The sequence below is a fragment of the Candoia aspera genome, chromosome 4 (genome assembly GCF_035149785.1).
Source record: "Candoia aspera isolate rCanAsp1 chromosome 4, rCanAsp1.hap2, whole genome shotgun sequence".
In the NCBI taxonomy this organism is placed as follows: Eukaryota; Metazoa; Chordata; class Lepidosauria; order Squamata; family Boidae; genus Candoia; species Candoia aspera.
The window spans coordinates 101,129,954-101,147,329 of NC_086156.1; the positions used below are offsets into that span (position 1 = coordinate 101,129,954).

A 17,376-nucleotide genomic window follows, 5' to 3' on the forward strand; every position below is an offset into this window, starting at 1 on the left:
CCTGGAAGGGAGAAGAACCTATCCTTTAAAAAATATTGCAGACCATATACATTATCAAATACATACACATTAAGTACAGGTCTTGTGACATATTCTTATGTTTCTATTTTGCAGAAATTGCTCTTTTCTTGTAACAAAAACCTAATGCTTTTAACAGAAGTAAAAGAATCCAACAACTGTACTCTCCCTCAGAAAGACCCAGATCCTATACCCGGAGACACAATGCTGATCTCTTGTCACGAACAGCACACACACAGTCTCATGGAAACTGCATTATGAAATATCTTACATTTGGTCCAGGAAGCCATAAGTACATTTTGACAAGAGTCAAAACCCTTCCCCTGCCATTTTATTTCCTTACTAATATATCTTGATTGGACCAGGACTTGGATCAGTGACAGCAATTATCTGAAATAAACAGCCCTTTCCTTATTTTTCAGCTTTTACATATTAAAGAATGTGCCTGTAAACTTACAGTCCCCAATTTCTTTTTAATCTGCTTGATTTTAAAACTAGATTGTTATAGAGAAGACTGATTCCTCTATACATTTTATGTAAAGGGAAAGATTTGGGCATTATTTGCTGAATAGTATTTGCAGTCAAAATTCTGAGCATCTCACAGCTTGTGGTAGTTTTGCATTACAAATAACTTCCTATTCCCCTTGAAGGAACCATGGAAATACAATTCTGTGAGAGGGTAGGAATTCATAATAGAACTATTGGAAACACTTCCCTCAAAGAATAATTTTTCAGATTTCTTCAGGATGAAACATGACAATGTACATTTGTGCTTCCATTGAAGTGCTAGCATATCTGCCTTGCTCATTCTTTGTCTCAATACTATCATCGGGTGAAAGCAGTTATTTAAAAGTAAATCAAAGTTTGTGTAAAGATCCAGCTGCAGAGAATAGGCTTCTTTACAAGGAAGGAATGCCTGCATGCAGATTATTTCATCTTGTATTTCCTTTTAATTCCTCAGTTTTTCAAAAACATGTATGGAAGCTGGATCTCAGCTTATCCATGAAAGTTTTGCTTGTTCCCCCAGCACTTATTAAGCACAAAAGGAAAAAGAAAAGTTGAATAACCACACATGACTCCAGGTTTACCTCTGTCTGCTCTCTCAAGCTCTAGGTCAGTCTTCCCAAACCAAGTGTCCTCCAGAAGTTTTGGCTCCCAACATTGCTGGAGGAATTATGGGAACTGAAGTTGGTAATTTCTGGAGAGCACCAGATTAGGAAAGCTGTTCTAGGCTCAAGCATTTACAGACTGTAGGGAGTGGAGAGAGGTCTAAATCTCTCACCTTTACTAGAGAGAATGTGGAATAGGAAGGAAGAAAAAAAGCAGTGCTGTTTTGCATATGTTAATTCATTAAAGTGTTTGTAAATGGAATACGCCCCATTGCATGGATATGGATTTTGAAGGAAAACAAAACAACAAGCAGCTCAGAGGGGCGCAATTCATTTTACAGAGGATCATCATGTATCAATATTTTGTTTGGTGCAATTGTGAGAGGAACACAACTCTCCCTGCACCAATTCTTCAGGAAAACCACAAGAAACATAAGAAAACAGCATTCTCAGCTTCATTTCCACCTGTGAGAGAATTAAAAACATGAAGTGCTCCCCTACCCCCATAGCAGCTCTGGATATTGTGGTACAATTGTTCAAAAGGGGGCAGCCTTGATTCCCTGCCACCAGTAGCATTCTCTAGTCTTTGGTGATGCCTGTACAGTGCTATTCGAAGGACTTTAACACTGTAGAACAGTTCTAGGAGTAGATCCCTCTTTTGTTTCATGTCCTTTCTTACAGAGAGAATGTTTCAATGCAAGTATGAAGTCCCAGTAGATAACTGTAGGACAAACTTTTTGCAGATCCTTCACTGTCCCTGGTCTGTCTTCCCAACTTCTGCATATTTACGGGGGTTGAATCCCAGGTTTGTCTTTATCCTTGATGTGTTCCATCTCTAACATCTGTGTCATGGCTACAGGAATGCTGCCCACCTCACCTTCTGCAGCTTCCCTCCAGTGATTCCCACCCCCAACCCAGTCTTCCACTGGTTCACTGCTCCAGCCACTCCCAAGCTCCTCTGCTCCCCAGTCCCCACTTCCCGCCACCACTTCTGATTCCCAGTCCCCCGCTGTGGTCCAGCTGCCCCCTCCCTCCTCCACAGAGCGTTGATAGTAGGTCTCGCGGGCATGCTTGCGCTTGGCATGCCGCCGGAGGGTGTTGCGTTCTGTAAAGCGCAGTCGACAAATCTGGCATTGATAGGGCTTCTCCCCAGTATGGACCCGCTGGTGACGTAACAGTTCGCCGGATTCTCGGAAACCCTTGCGGCAAACGGGGCAGCTGAAGGGCCGCTCACCCGTGTGGATGTGCTTGTGCCGCTGAAGGTGTGAGGAACGCTTGAAGGCCTTGCCACACTCACGGCACACGTATGGCTTGCTCTCTGAGTGGGTGATGCTATGGCGCTCCAGGTCGGACTGGTAGAGGAACGTCCGTAGGCAAATGGGGCAGAAGTACAGCTGCCGTGGTGGTGGAGCAGAAGCTAGCAACTCAGGCTCCGAAGACTGCATTTGTCCAGCCAGCTCCACTTCCTGTCGTGATACTGTGTGGGGCACCCCTTCAGCATCAATCAGCACCAGAGACCCCTCGTCAGTGGCATCTCCCTCTCCTGCTGGACCCAGATGCTTAGAGTTTGGAGCAGAGGTGTGTGCGTTAGACCTTCCTCCTCTGTGTCTGGTCAGTGCAGAATGCAGCTTGGGACCCCACAGGGCAATGCTGTAGATCTCGGGGTGGGGAGGCCTGTCTTCTATAGCCACTTGGTGCTGCGTGACATCATTGCTGAGTGGGGCCTGCATATAGTGGTCCCAAGGAGCCGGGGGGAAACTTTCTATCACCTGGTTCTCAAGCCTGTTGCCACCATGGTTTTCCATTCTTGGCCAGCTACTCCCTCCTGGCACCAGTACCCGAGCCTTTGCCTGCAGCTCCGCTGGATGCCCATCACCCCTGTCGACATGCCACCTGTGAGATGGCTCCATTGGGCACCAGGAACAAGAGTGCAATCAGCTACAGGGACATCGCTGTAGAAATGGGAGAACAGTAAGAACTATGAGGAAGTACCCCCACCCACGAAATGCACACTATCCCTTTAACACACTGTCATCTTTGCACTGAGTCATGAGAATACATTCAAAATACTCCTTCCAGAATTATAGTGGTAAAAAACACCAAAGGAGCTAAGAGCCCAATAATGCCAAATTTAACTAAGATTCAGTAGGACTCACTTCCATGGAAACTTGCTCAAGACTATGATATATCATGCCTCGCAAGCTATTAAACTTAAATTCCTCAGCATTTTTATGAAGTATAATGCTTGCTCCAAAGTGAGTTAAAATAAAAGCCAAATCTCTCATTACTTATATGTAGAGTTCTTTCAAAATGTCTAGAAAAGTGTTGAGAATGACAATGCACACAAGCATGGATGGAACTGTTTGGTATTATCTGTTCAAATAATATATTTTCTTGTGAATGCAAATGTCTGCGTGTGAATGTTTGCCTTACACTTGTGAGCAAAAATCTAAGCACCGGCAGCACACCTTTGGGAATGCAAGGTACTCATGGTATTTGCATGAACATCTGTGATTTTTATTATACCCACAAGAAAGACTGTGTTTATAATACAAGCCAATCTGGTGTAGTGGTTAAAGGTACTAGATCAGAAGCTGGGAGTCTGTGAGTTCTAGTCCTGCCTCAGGCATGAAAGCCAGCTGGGTGACTTTGGGCCAGTCCCTGTCTCTCAGCTTAAGGAAAAAGTTACTGGCAAGCTGCTTCTGAAAAATACTTCCTAAGAAAATTGCAATACTGTTTCTTGTATTCATTGGGAGCCAGGGCTGTTTTGATGGGCCATAACATTTGTACCATAATTTTTAACCATCCTATCAATTTGGTACAAGAGTATAGTTAGCTTTTCTCCAGTTTTTGAAGTGCATTTATGGGTAAAGTGAGGATCTAAGCTACATTAACAATTGTAAAGAAGTATAGTAGGGAGCTACAGTATGTCAAATAAAATGTAAGGAAGTACAAGCTCCATCACGTAAAGGAGCAGCCCAGAGGCAGGGATAGAAGCAATTTGGAAAATATATTTGTGTAACCTTGGCTTGTTTTCTTTACCCTGATGGCTTGTGCACACATTATACTCGACAAAATTTATCACACTTTTGCAAGTAGAATAAAGTAGTTTACTGATGTTATAGAGACTGATGCAGTCATTAAATTTGTGTCCTAATTCTCAAAAGCCATAATTCCCAGAATTACTTGGAGAGTACCAACTCTTCCCAAATTGCAATGGATGTCATTTGCAAAAGTTCTCTGGCTTATCTTGTCTTTGCATTGCTTAGATCTAGTCCTGCATATACCTCAAGACAAATGTAGCAAATACCTCTCAAAGCTCTAATCAGGCTAAATCAAAGGGTCCACTCTGAAGTTCCTTTTGCTTTGGAGTCCAATTTCAAATAGCCACCCCCCACCCCCAGTGCTAGAATGTCAGTACTGTACAGGGAGAGCCAGTTTGGCCTAGTGGTTAAGACGCTGGGCCAGAAACCAGGAGTCTGTGAGTTCTAGTCCTGCCTGAGGCATGAAAGCCAGCTGGGTGGCCATGGGCCAGTCACTTTCTCTCAGCCCAACTCGGTGCAATGTAGACTAGCCTCCTCGTGGTGCACCCTGGGCAATGTGACTTGTCATGGCTAAATAGTCTACATATCTGGCTGCTGGACCTCACAAGGATTTCCCAGCAAGGCAAAGCAGCATGAACACTGAACTGCTATGCCATACGATTAAAAAAAAAAAAGTACTGTACATGTTTATTGATATAGTAAATACTGGATTGGAGCTGAGGAGACTTTGGGACAATAACTATCTTTCAGTCCAGCCTACCTCACAAGGTTATTGTGAAAATAAAATAAGAGAAGACTCCCATTTGCACCAGCTTGAGCTCCTAGAGGAAAGATGGGATATGCATTTTTATACAGTCACCAAGTATCTACTAATAACTTCAGATCCTAGTACTTCTGAGATACAGACTAGAATTCAGAACTGCACTCAATTTTTGGTAATTTTAAATGTTATCATCAGATTTACACTGGAATTTTGAACATTTCTAAATGTCACTTTTAGAATAATAATAAAAAAACCCTCTTGATTCTTGATTAATCTTAAAGAAATTGTACTGTGAAGTTGCCAAATCCACTCCTTTGCACTTTTCTAAGCAAACACACACTAAAATCCAGCAGCATCTACTACTGGAAATACTGATGCGGGAAGGCAAAGACAGTGAGAGAATGAAAATAGGGAACATAGATTACAAATGTGGTCAATTTGAATTTGGACAAGGAAGGCCCTTCCACTTTGCACCATCAAATACATTTCTGTTCACAGTCTACCAATCCTACACTTTTCCTACACTGGAAAAGGCAAGGAATGCATGCACTACTTCCAGCTAAATTCATGTGACCAAGCTCCTGTCACAGCTGTAGCAAAATACCCACTTTCATTGCTTAACCTGATGTGAGTCCTTGTCACACTCAGACCAATACATTTTCTAGACTCCCCTAAGAAATTCTAGAAGGACCCTGAGTGCTGTCTTGAGTGCCTGTCCTTTCGGGCTTGATTTTTTTCCCCCCACAATGGGGGAGACAGCACCTCTGGGCATGTGCTGAGTGCCCTTCTGTCACCAGCTGGAACAGCACAAGCCAGCCCTTAAGCACTTGCAACTCAGTGACAAGACAGTTTAAAAAGGACGCACACGCACACACAAGAAGGTTTCCAAGCAGTCGTAGCATCCCTTGAAAGGGGGAAAATGTCCTATAAAAATTGTATTTTACTTTTTTAAAAAGAAATCCTCATTTTCCCTCTATCCCTTATTCTTTCAACAGGGTTGCCAAAGGCAGAGGACTCATAGCAATGAGACTGTTTCTCATCCATCACAAATATCCAAGATTACCCTTCCCTTCCTCCTTGCGCCCCCAGCCTGCAGATAAGCGGTCAGAGCTTCAAGCCTCCCCACCCCGCAATTCTGCTTCGGGCTGTGCTGGCTGAAAAGAAGGGCGCTACCCACCCCATCCAGAAGACCTACGGAGCAGCTATTACCTGTTTTGCATTGTGATCTAAGGCAGCGGAGGGTTTCAATGGGCCGGCAGCGGGAGGGGAAGAGATGATCGTCTGCTGGGAAGCCTCTCAGCCCGGCCGCTGCAGAACAAAAGAGCCTGACTGGTCTCAGCTGGGCATCCGGGAGGCGTACGGACCCAGCCGAGGGACCCGGCGGAGAGAACGATTCCTCCATTCTGGAGCGGCTCCTGGGTCCTAGTGCTGCCGACTGGTCAAGAGAAGGGGGCACCAGGAACGGCGAGTGGACTAAGAGTGGCCGGGGTCCCTGCTGCGTGGGGGGTTGCTGCCTCGTACCTTTAAGGGGGATAGAAAGTAGCTACCCCTTTGTCTGCCCAGTTATGGTTTTCCACCATAGGTAGCACTTTGGAGAGGGGCGATCTAAGGACTAGTTAACATAATGCTAAACCATGATTTAACCATTTCTGAACTGAACCAGTTTACACATTCCTCAACTGTGTGACACTGTTTCTCAACCATGGCAACTTGAAGATGTGTGGACTTCAACTCCCAGAATTCCTCAGCCAGCCTTGCTGGCTGGGGAATTCTGGGAGTTGAAGTCCACACATCTTCAAGTTGCCAAGGCTGAGAAACACTGTTCTATGCCAAGACCAAGCACATCATTTAATAGCATATTGCGATATGTGACCCCTATTGAAATGACAGTTCAAAGGGATGACCCTCATTGAGTCAAGCTTGACTCTTTGTTATTACATAGATACATCCATGTAGTTTTCTTGGCAACTATGAAAAGGGTTTGTCGCTGCCACCCTCGGGGTTTTTTTGGAGATTTCCACCCAACCATGTTTAGCCTGGGAGTCCAGACATGGTTGGCCAGAGGCTACCACCTGCTGAGGCTCCTAGAGGGAATCTGAAATTAGCATTAACTGTTTTCCCACCACTCATGAATCAACCACAGGCTATTTATTTATTTCAGTCCAGACCAACTCTGGGTCACTCACAGCACAAACATGTCAATAAAAATACAACAGAAAATAGAAATGGTAGAGAACACAGTGGTGATTCTGTCCAACACCACCAAAATAAAGACAAGCAAATCCAACACCTTAGCCCAGGGCCTGGGAAAACAGCCCTCAGGGTGGGAGCCACATGGATTTCAAGGGGAACCGCATTTCAGGTTAGCCTGGCATGTTATGTGTGATCACCGTATGTGGTTAATTAAAGATTCAGTGTATTGACAAATACAGCCAAAAGGTTTGCAGGTCACCACAATGGATCTGGGTTGCTTCTGCACTAACTATTAGAAAGATTTCCTTGTTCACACATCTTGTACTCTGGCGTGACAGGTAAGACATCATGGCCATCCAGGGTCATCCAAGGGGAGGGGGATGTAAAAAAGGTCAAGATGGCAACCCACTGCATATTGAAAAGGAGTGAGGCCTCAATCATGCAACTGCAGCTTCCATCATGAATTTTTTTACACCACCCCCTCCCCCGTGAATGCCCATGTGGTATGACATCCCTGAATTGTTTGCTCGCTCTGAGGGACCCCTGTGTGTTGGCCTCTGTCCTTTGAGAATTATGGACAAAAATGACTTTTAACAGTTGCTGCTGCTTCACCTGTGAAGGCATTCATTTGTAACAGGAAAATGCCACCTGAGCCACCCAGCCCTTTTTCTTACAGCTCCGGTCCCCTGCCTCAAGATCGTGCTCTTGAGATTTGGCAGTGATTATGATAGTAGCATGATTTAATACTTTCAAAATAAATGTAATAATATAAGGATATGTGTTCATTTCTTTAAAAAAACCCTAAAGGCAAACAAATTAAGAAAACAAGCTAAAAATTATGATGGCACCTATCTGATCAAGATGGTAAGACAAGGCTATGGTCTTTTAGCATTATAGCTTAGAAGGGTGAACAAGGGCAAAATATACAGGTAGTCCTCGCTTAGCAGCCACAATTGGGACCGGCAACTCCATCGCATGACTGCAACAGATTTACAACGTCACTTCCCATTCAGTTGTTAAGCAAGTCACTGTGACTTGTTAAGCGAGACATCACGTGACTGCAACTTGCATGCTAGCTGGGGAATTCTGAGAGCTGAAGTCCACACATCTTCAAGCTGCCAAGATTGAGAAACAGTGTCCTAAAGGTATTCCAAATGGGCATTTTTCAGTTGTTTTCTGAGGGGCAACCGAGTGCCTTAAGCTTCCAAGGTACCCATTTTGACCAAAGACCCCTGACCTCCCCCAGAATGATTGAACACGCTGATCCACCTACTCTGCAGATGCACTCGACCTATGACAGTAGTGATATAGGGCCAGGAGCAGCATGTGGGTGCACCTACCAGCAATTTTGCAAATCTTGCAATCTTTGGATTGGAGGACACGTGGGATTTTAAAAACATGTGATGCCCATTATCCCCAAAAGACTATGATGGGGAGGGGAGCTTGCTCATCCACAAAATAGCTGTTTTCTTGGGTTTGGCCAGTCATAAAATGCTCCTTTCCTATCAGGCAAACTGGTGATGTTGCCCCCTCCTGCCCCCCTCCCCACCCACTTACCTTTTTTCTGCACTGGTGAGCATGGTTCCAAACAAAGCATTGTGTACCATCTTATTTTCAAAGGGCTCTTTCTCCCAGTGAGACCCACAAGTCCTTGACCTGGCAAAAATCTAGACAATCAAAAAATTTGCTGGCCCCAATTTGCAGTCTCTGTCTTGCCACCATAATAATACTGGCAAATGTTACTATATTGCACCACAGATATTTATAATGTTTCATTTATTTATTTTATTCAATTTAGATGGCTGCCTATCTCAGACAAGTGACTCTGGGTGGCTAACACCATCTCCTTTGTGGGGAGATGGGCAGTGATAAAATTTGATAAATAAATAAAATAAACAATACAAATCAATAGAAAACACCAAAAAGTACAAAACAGACAATCGGCAGCTAAGATAAAAGCAACAGAAACAATCATCTATACAACCATTTAACGGGCTCCAGCTGGCACTCGGACCCCCATGCCCAGGAACACAGCCGTATCTTCAGGACCTTGTGAAAAGCCAATAGGGTTGTGGCTAATTTGATCTTGCCGCCCTCAATCTGGAAGATTCAGTTTGTTCAAGTCAGTTTGTTTAAGAAATAACTAAATGGTCCTGTTCTTATTTACAGCATACAGAGCACATTAAAGACAAGAGTTGGTAGATTCATCTGGCTTTGTTTCAATGAATTTTGATGGATGTCTAGGCTAATTTAGCCATCTGTCAAAACTCCCTCCGGTTTTGAGCAAGTGTTTCCATGGGTACTTTAAAATGGAAACTAATTATCAGCTGATAGTTGGACTCAGTTTGGACATGAGTTTAATGCTATTCCACGAGAATATTCAAAAGGAGCTGGACACTGGTTTAGGGTTATGCTAGAAGAGTATTTGGACGAATATTCTGCTTTCTGAATATTTTTTGAAAGGAAAGATGATGTTGGAGGCTGGTGCTTTGTTTTGCAATATACCAATTTCCCACGTTTTACTTATTTTTAACTAAGACCTTATCAGAACCTGATAAGAGATGAAAGGGCGGGGGGGGGGAGGAGAGGGAGTTGAAACTATCTATGGAAAGGGGAGGGGTCTGAGTTCTTGAAAAACTAGAAGCATGACTTCAATGTTTTTTTAATCATTTTAAACTCTTGGAAGCCTGCTTTTGCCAGAACTCAAGTGACAAATCGAGGTTTTCATACCTTGTAGGTCCTTCCACAATGTTCTTCCAATTTCTTTCCCTTGACTTTTTTTGTGGTTCACTAAGAACATCAGGAGTTGGAGTTCAAGCTGCATTAGTTCCTGCAGAACCTGATAAGAGATGAAAGTAATGAAATGGAAAGTATGGATGGAAAGTAATGAAAAACAAAGCATGAAGGTTCTTTGGCATTGAGGAGGAATTGAAATTAACCAATTACTGAGAGATGACATCACACTTTAAGAAGTTTTGAGCTTTAAAAGAGAGAGAGAGAGAGAGAGAGATGCTGCTGCAAAGGGAAGGTAGAACGTCTAGTCAGTGCACTGCTGTTTTTTCCTGCTAACCTTCACCTGACCCCATCTCTGAATAGATCAACCATGGATGGTGAGAGAGAGATATTTCCAGGTGGAATGATTTAGGAAGATCTTATGAGACTTTTCTTTTCCTCTATTTTCCCTCTCTCTTCTTTCCTGCCCACTCCCTCCTGTAGGCTAGAGTATAACAAAATGCAACCAAAGGCTGACTTCATGTAAACTTTTTAAGCTTTTAGTGAAGAAACAAAATATTGATTGTGGAAGAGGTTTTGCTCAATGAAGCTAAGCTGGTTTTGGATTCTGTTTCTTAACTGGAGCAAAGAAACAAAACTAAAGATTTGCGAAACCTTTACTTTTCAGGCAGAGAAAGTCACATGAGAATCTGAGCTAATTCACTGCCATTTTCTTACTGAAAGACAATTGGGAGAAGTCATTAATATTCCTGGCACAATTCACATTGTTTCTTTTAATTTTAGTCAATTTTGTGTGGCAGGGATACTGAGGAAAACCAAGGGAAGGATTTCCTTGGAAAGCCAAGTTATGTCCATCTGGAGCAGTGTTTTTCAACCTCAGCAACTTCAAGATGTGTGGACTTCAACCCCCAGCCAGCCTTCAATTCTGGGAGTTGAAGTCCACACATCTTAAAATTGCTGAGGCTGAGGAACAGCAAAGATAATTTGCTTGTGGGAGTTTTAGAGCAACTTTCAGCAATCTCATCTTCTAGATCAGGGTTCCTTAACTTTGTGCCATCACACTTCCCTTGAGTGTAATCTTAAGGTACACACCTCCCCTAAAAATCCAAACACCAGAATGAACACAAATGAACAATGAAAACAATACAATGCAACTTTGGGAAAGGTGGATTTATTCTAACAATGTAACTCAAAGGCTCTTCACGCCTCCCCTGGACGCTGCACCTCCCCAAGAGGGATACAGCTCATTGTTTGGGAAACCTGGTTCTGGATGTTATGACATCAAATTCCATTACTGTAGTTCCAAAGAGCATGAGCAGAGATTACTTTAACCTAGGACAGACATGGAGCATTATCTAACCCTAACCATCACTCCATTCTAGAAGTGAGGAAGTTGTGGCCCTCTAGATGCAGTCCCCAGAACTGCCACGCTGCTGGAGCTGCTAGGGCCCTAGCTCTGGAAGGCCTCCACTTCCCATTCCTGCAATCCAATCAGCCTTAGGAATCAAGACAAGTTTTAGCTTAGCATGTCGTGTGAATGCAGCATGTCCTATCTCACAGGGCCATTCCCAACCTAGTGCCCCTCAGCTGTGGTGGATTCAAGATGCTTCAGTGATAAGGCAGATCTGGCTTTTGGGTGAGGTCAAGGCCTTCTTGAACACTGGTCTTCTATGTCACAGTCCTGTACCGGTGGTGTTTTCCCAGCAGTAAGTCCCTTACTTCTAAATAGGGCTGGGGGTTGCAATGCTGAACGTGCTTACCTAGGGGTAACTCCCATTTAAGTCCTTACACCTGAGCAGAGAAGCCCGTTCCGTGGGCAGCCTGCTCAGGTGCAAGCAGAATTTCAGTCTCGCGCATTTTTTTCTGAATAAAACAAAACTTCTCCCCAGATTTCGCACCTCTTGGCGTCTGCGGCTGATTCGCCCTTGTTTTTGTTTCTGTTCTCTTTCTCCACCACCGCCGATCCCTTTTTCCATATCATCAACCCCAGGCCAGAGTCCTTTCGGTTTCCGTTTCCCCGGCTAGGAAGTTATTTAAGGGCTGAACATCTCAGCCGGGGGCACTCTCAGCTGCTTGGGCGGAGAAGCGGCTGGAGAGCTGCTTGAATCATTTCGCGACGCAGCGCAGCGCCGAATTAACCCGAAGACTGCGAGCAGCGTCCAGGTGATGGGGAGCGGACATGCCGGGTTTGTGGGGAATGATGAAGGGAAAAGAGGCTAAATCGGTTCAGAAAGGAGGGCTGGATCTGAGCCAGCTCATCTAATCCCAGCCCCGTGTTCAATCAGAGAATACGTTCGTAGCTCCGGATCGCACTCCCGTGATGGTTCGAGTACCTCTCTGGGCGGAGACGTGGCACAGATCCGTCTAGGTGTGCCTGATTTCTAGAGGGGAATCACTAAAAAAAAGGCTAAGTTAGAAAAAATTTCTAGTTTTCATCGCTGCAGAGAGACGAAGAGGATCGGTGTATGAATAATGAGGATCTGTGTCTCCGTTCGATGTTTCTGCATCTTAGGGGGTCCAAAATTGCTGGATCTGAAGAATCCAGTTTGGGAGGACTATCATGGATGGGATCTCCTGCATCACGCCGGCGATGGAGTAGAATCTGGCGTGCTGAATCATCTGCCTAATGGCGAATGAGCTGATTCAGAATGGTCGCTTTAAGTTTCGTTTTTAGTAAATGTATCTCAGCGAGATAATGGCTTTAAAAGTGGGCTGCGGGGCATGGCTGGAAAGAACAGTTTTGACTTGAGATGGAAATTGGAGAAAGGAAATAGATTCAATGTGGAAAGGGATTTCTCCTCTCAAAAAGTTTCCAGCTTTTCTAAAAATTAGCTAGTAGGGTGGCAATTTCTCAGCTCTGTTGTATTCAGTCTAGAAGTAATTTGCCCTCACCTTGGTACACCTTGTTATGCCTATATTTTATTTTCTGTATTTTCTTCTTCCTATTACTGCAGGTTGCAGAATGTCTCAAAAGGAGAAAAAAAAGTAAGGGTGTGTGTGTGTGTCTGTGTGCAAGAGGGAGAGAGATAAAGCAGGAGGATTATGGCTGGGGATTATGAAAATGGAAATTCAGTGTAGCTGGCAGGCAGATACATGAGAGTGTAATGTAATGGCTGAAGCACTGAACTACAGTGGAAGTCTGTCAGAATAGCCTATAACAAGTACAGCTGTTACATTATATCCCCATATAGGAGATTTTACATGATGTACATGCACAGGCAGAGGGGAGACCAGGTTCTGGTCTGCCCTCAGGTCACTAGGTAACTTTGGGGCATTCTCTCTTAGCTCAGCCCAGGAAAAAAAATAGGTCTTGTACTCGGTATAGACGAGCCAGTCTGGTGTAGTGATTAAGGCACCAGGCCAGAAACGGGGAGGCTGTGAGTTCTATTCCCACCTTAGGTGCAAAGCCAGCTGGGTGACTCTCTGGCATATTTTCCAGTTTCTTTTTACTTAATTTCTGCAAGGAGCTTAAAAGTTTTTTTGTGGGGGGCAATGGCTACACCCCTAAGAGTAGGTAGGGCCAGGATCAACATAAATTTGATTCTAAATTATTTACATGCATGGATTTATATTTTATTAATACATGTTTTTAGCCTGGCTTTTTGCTAACAGCAATTTCAGATCAGGCTAACAATTTGAACTAAATAAAGGGTTAATACAGTTTCTCTCAGTGAATTTAAGGGGGCTGAGCATGCTTCAGAAGGGATTTGGCAGGAGGATTTTGGATCTCATGGGGGTACAGCACCTCTGTCACTATTCCTTAAAGCAGCCAAACTGTGTGACCCTAAAAAGAAGAATCTGTTGCTTTAAGGAATCAACTCATTAAACCTGAGTTGATCTTTGAAGCGAAACAGCTTTTTTGTTCTGGCTGTTTTTAAAGAAGACCAAAGAAGTTACCTGCTCCTATAGTATCCAAAGCATTTCTTTTGCAAAGTGTGTCCAGCTATAATATTTAAGTTTCCTTCTTCCTTCCCATTAAATATTACAATTTGGCAGTACCTTTGGAGGGACACTGGAGGCCACATCCAAGGGGGAATCAGACTGAGTTACCCCAACGAACATAGCTCTATCCTTTGTTTTAGCCTTAGAATCACCTTGTGAGGTGATAGGCTGAGAGAAGTTGTGATGGGACCAGGATATGATTTGTTAATGGCTTAATGTGTTGAATGAATGGAACCGTATGAACCAGAGGTGACTGTGAAATATATATGGTGAGCCCAGCCTGCTGTGCTTATTCAGTAAATCATGATTAAGCAAACCATGCTTATTGACAAAGCTAATAATTTAAAATTTAAATCTTCGAGTATTTCTAGACAAGGCTTTAATCATGAATAATCTTCATCTGCTCACAGAATTTTATGGGGTGTTGTATTTGTATCCCTCCTCTGTCTTCTCACACTTCTGCCCTTTTTTTAAGAAGTAACTCTCCCCCTCACCCCCTTAATCCCTTAGAAGCAATGATGGAAAACCTGGGATCCTCAAAATGTTGCTAAACTGCAGGTCCCAGCATCTCCAGTCAGCATCAACAGCAGTGAAAGATGCTCAGAATGATTGTTTGGCATCATCTGCAGGGCCACAAATTCCTATTCTTGCATTAGATGCATGGAATAGCTGCACAATGTATTTGAATTGGCATTGTTAGAAATTGGCTATTGGACGTTCCATAGGTCATGGATCTTCCAAGGACCGTGTCTTAAGTTTGTCTCTCTTGCAGGAAGGGCTTTCGACAGAAACCTCCACCTATCCTCAAATATTTGCAGGGTATCCTTCGCAAATACCCAGATGGAGGGCAGATTTTAAAGGTGGGTTTGTGAGAGTTAAGCACTGGGTGTTTTGTCTTTGGAAATGTTGACAGAGGAGTGGACTCTAGCTGCTTGGTTTGTTTGCTTGCTTGTTTGTTTATTTATTTATACTTATTTATTCATCGCATTTATGTAGCCGCCCATCTCAAGAATGTGACTCAATATATCTGCATCATATTTTTTTTGTAATTGGATGGTTAAATACACCCAAGTGTGTATGTGGGTAAGTGCTGTATTGCATTTTAATGCAAGAAACATGGTTCCTAATTTTAGAATATTCCAGTTATTTAGCAGCAATATCTTAGAAGCAGTTTTGCTTTCAATGAGAAAGAAAAGTAGGAAAAATTAACCCTTATATATATTTTAAAAAATCTATATGAAAAATCATGGCACTTTTTTATTTGTTTAAAATATATGGGGACATAAGTAAATAGGCTGGACTCTTTGGGAATTACTGCTGAGTAAACATATATAATTATCTCTGTTAACTTATGTAATATTTCAATTTTTTTTATAAGATCATTCAGAAACTGTTGAGAGAATGATTGGGGTTAAAATACATATGAAAAGTGGGTAGGCAGAGTCCTGAGAAGGGAGTGTTCAGGTTTACAGCAGGGATTCTGCTGGGATTTTAGAGTTGTGTTGTCCATGCTAATGGGAAATGTTGGCAGCTGCAGTTCCCATCCACGTGTAGGTCAACAGGTTAGGGAATCTGGTATTTTTGGAATGGAAGCCACTTGCATTAGGTATATTTTTATATTTATACATATAGTCATATGAATAATGTACAGGTAGACCTCACTTACTGACTGCCTCGTTCAGCGACTGTTAGAAGTTACGACAGTGCTGAAAAAATGACTTTACAACCAATGCCCACATTTATGATCTTCACAGCATCCCTCAGTCACGTGATCGCCGTTAGATTAGTATGCATTGCCCTGTCCCTTATCTGTTTTTCTTTTTTTTCCTCCTTGCAGAGTGGAAAGATTGGAGAGGAAGGGTTTACAAGAGAGTAAGCAGGCAGACAGTGGGGAGTACACTGGGCTGTTTGCATAGCCCTGAGCACCACCACATTGCTTTCGATGTGCATTCCCCATTGGGTGCTGCTTACTCTCTTGTAATCCCTTCCTCTCCAATGAATGTAAATACAAACATTAATTCCCTTCTTGCCAATCATCCCAGCACCCAGCATTCCAAAGGGCAGTCGGGAAAAGGAAAGCCAAGTCGCGGTCACATAATTTCCCACTTAGTGACCACTTCACTTAATGACAGAGCTGCCAGTCCCAGTTGTGGTCACTAAACAAGGACTAACTGTAGATAAATAAATACTTATGTATATTTACTACTGTCATGAGTGCCGTTGAGCTAAAGTCATCAGCGCAATGGCACTCATGACAATGACAAGGAAATAAGTGAAGGGGCACAAGTTAAGTAGCCATCAACCCACAACGACTAACGGCTAACAAACAATAGCTAAACGAATCACGGAGCCACCCAAGCCATCAGCGGCAATACAACGGGGATCGCCCAGCTGAAAGCAATCAGCAGAAGAACGGAAACCTGAGGATGGGCGATCCTGGAAACCCTCAACCAATGGCAGGGCAACGCATGGGACAAAGGGGGGTGACGTGACCGTGAGCGAGGGGGCGCTGACCGGCGCGGGGTATTTAAACCCCGCACCGGCGCGCTCCTGTCACTCTCAGCTTTTTTCTACCAACGTTGTACCTGCCCTGAAATAAACCAGAACCTGATTTGCAAACCAGCGTCTGAACGTTATTCAGAGGTAGGCAGCGCATGACATAAAGCTGAGAGTCATAAACTCAGCCTCGCCGAGCCCCACCGGACGACAACGAGCCGCGGGAGGAGTAGACGGCGAGAAGACCAGCAAGATGAGGCCGGAACGGCGCGGGCAAGGAGGGCGAGCCGCGCGGCAAGAGACAGAGGAGGACCGACCGAGGCCAGAGGCACCGCGGACTCCCGGAGCCATGGACGCCCACCCCACCCGACCCGAGCCTCAGCTCCAACCCCAAGGGGAGATGGCGACGGAGGCAACCCGACCGCGGGAGGGAGCAGCACGACTTCCGAAACCAGCGGAGGACCCCGCGCCCCACATCGCACCCCAGCAACGGGCGTGGAGCGACAGCCCCACGGTGCTCGACACGGAGGAGGACGACGGAGACACCCATCAGACGGAGGAGGAAGCGGACCCGCGGCGGAGGGACGATGAACCCCACCGGCAACCCACCCCCGAGGACGCGCCAACGGAACCGGCCCCAGCGGCGGCGCGAGCTGTGGACGAGGAGGCACGAGCTGAACTCGCGGCCATGCGGGCTCAGCTGACGGAACTCCGGACCATGCTCCAGGCGCTTATGCCCCCCGCGCCACCCAACGACGTCCCCGCACAAGCCCACACCCCGAGCGAAGCACCGAACCCACACGGGCCAGCGGAGAGCCAGCAGACAGCACAGGCGGCCGACACCACACCCCGGGAAGCGAGAGGCGGGGCCGCGCAAAACGCCCGGGCCCCAAAGGACTTCCCCATCTTCTTCGATGGGACCCCCTCAAAACTCTCGTTTTTCGTTACCAACGCTAGGGAGTTCATGGGGAGGCACGGACACTCCTATGACTCCGAGGCCGACAAGATCGCCGCCGTGGCGATCAAACTCCAAGACAGGGCGGCGGACTGGTACGTCCAACTGTACGAGTCCAGCTCC

The 17,376-nt window shown here is 44.8% G+C and overlaps 2 protein-coding genes across 2 annotated transcripts in view; one reads left to right on the top strand and one right to left on the bottom strand.

Moving 5' to 3' along the window:
- Positions 1–1,442: 1,442 nt before the first annotated feature.
- On the bottom strand, positions 1,443–6,574 carry LOC134495690 (zinc finger protein 524-like). Its single transcript, XM_063301277.1, has 2 exons — positions 6,144–6,574; positions 1,443–3,079 (listed from the first exon to the last, which is right to left on the bottom strand). Exon 2 carries the CDS (start codon positions 3,035–3,037, stop codon positions 1,913–1,915), a length of 1,125 nt encoding a protein of 374 aa, XP_063157347.1. The 5' UTR covers positions 3,038–3,079; positions 6,144–6,574; the 3' UTR covers positions 1,443–1,912.
- A 5,426-nt stretch (positions 6,575–12,000) lies between these two features.
- LOC134495683 (sacsin-like) overlaps positions 12,001–17,376 on the top strand; it is a 29,715-nt gene continuing 24,339 nt past the window's right edge. Inside the window, exons 1-3 of the mRNA XM_063301270.1 lie at positions 12,001–12,023; positions 12,815–12,845; positions 14,575–14,662. Coding sequence (XP_063157340.1) covers positions 12,823–12,845; positions 14,575–14,662 — 111 coding nt within the window. The 5' untranslated portion in view covers positions 12,001–12,023; positions 12,815–12,822. The remainder of the gene's footprint in view (positions 12,024–12,814; positions 12,846–14,574; positions 14,663–17,376) is intronic.

Excerpts from the sequence above, each read along its gene's own strand:
- LOC134495690 (XM_063301277.1), bottom strand. The coding sequence starts at position 3,037 with ATGGAGCCATCTCACAGGTGGCATGTCGACAGGGGTGATGGGCATCCA.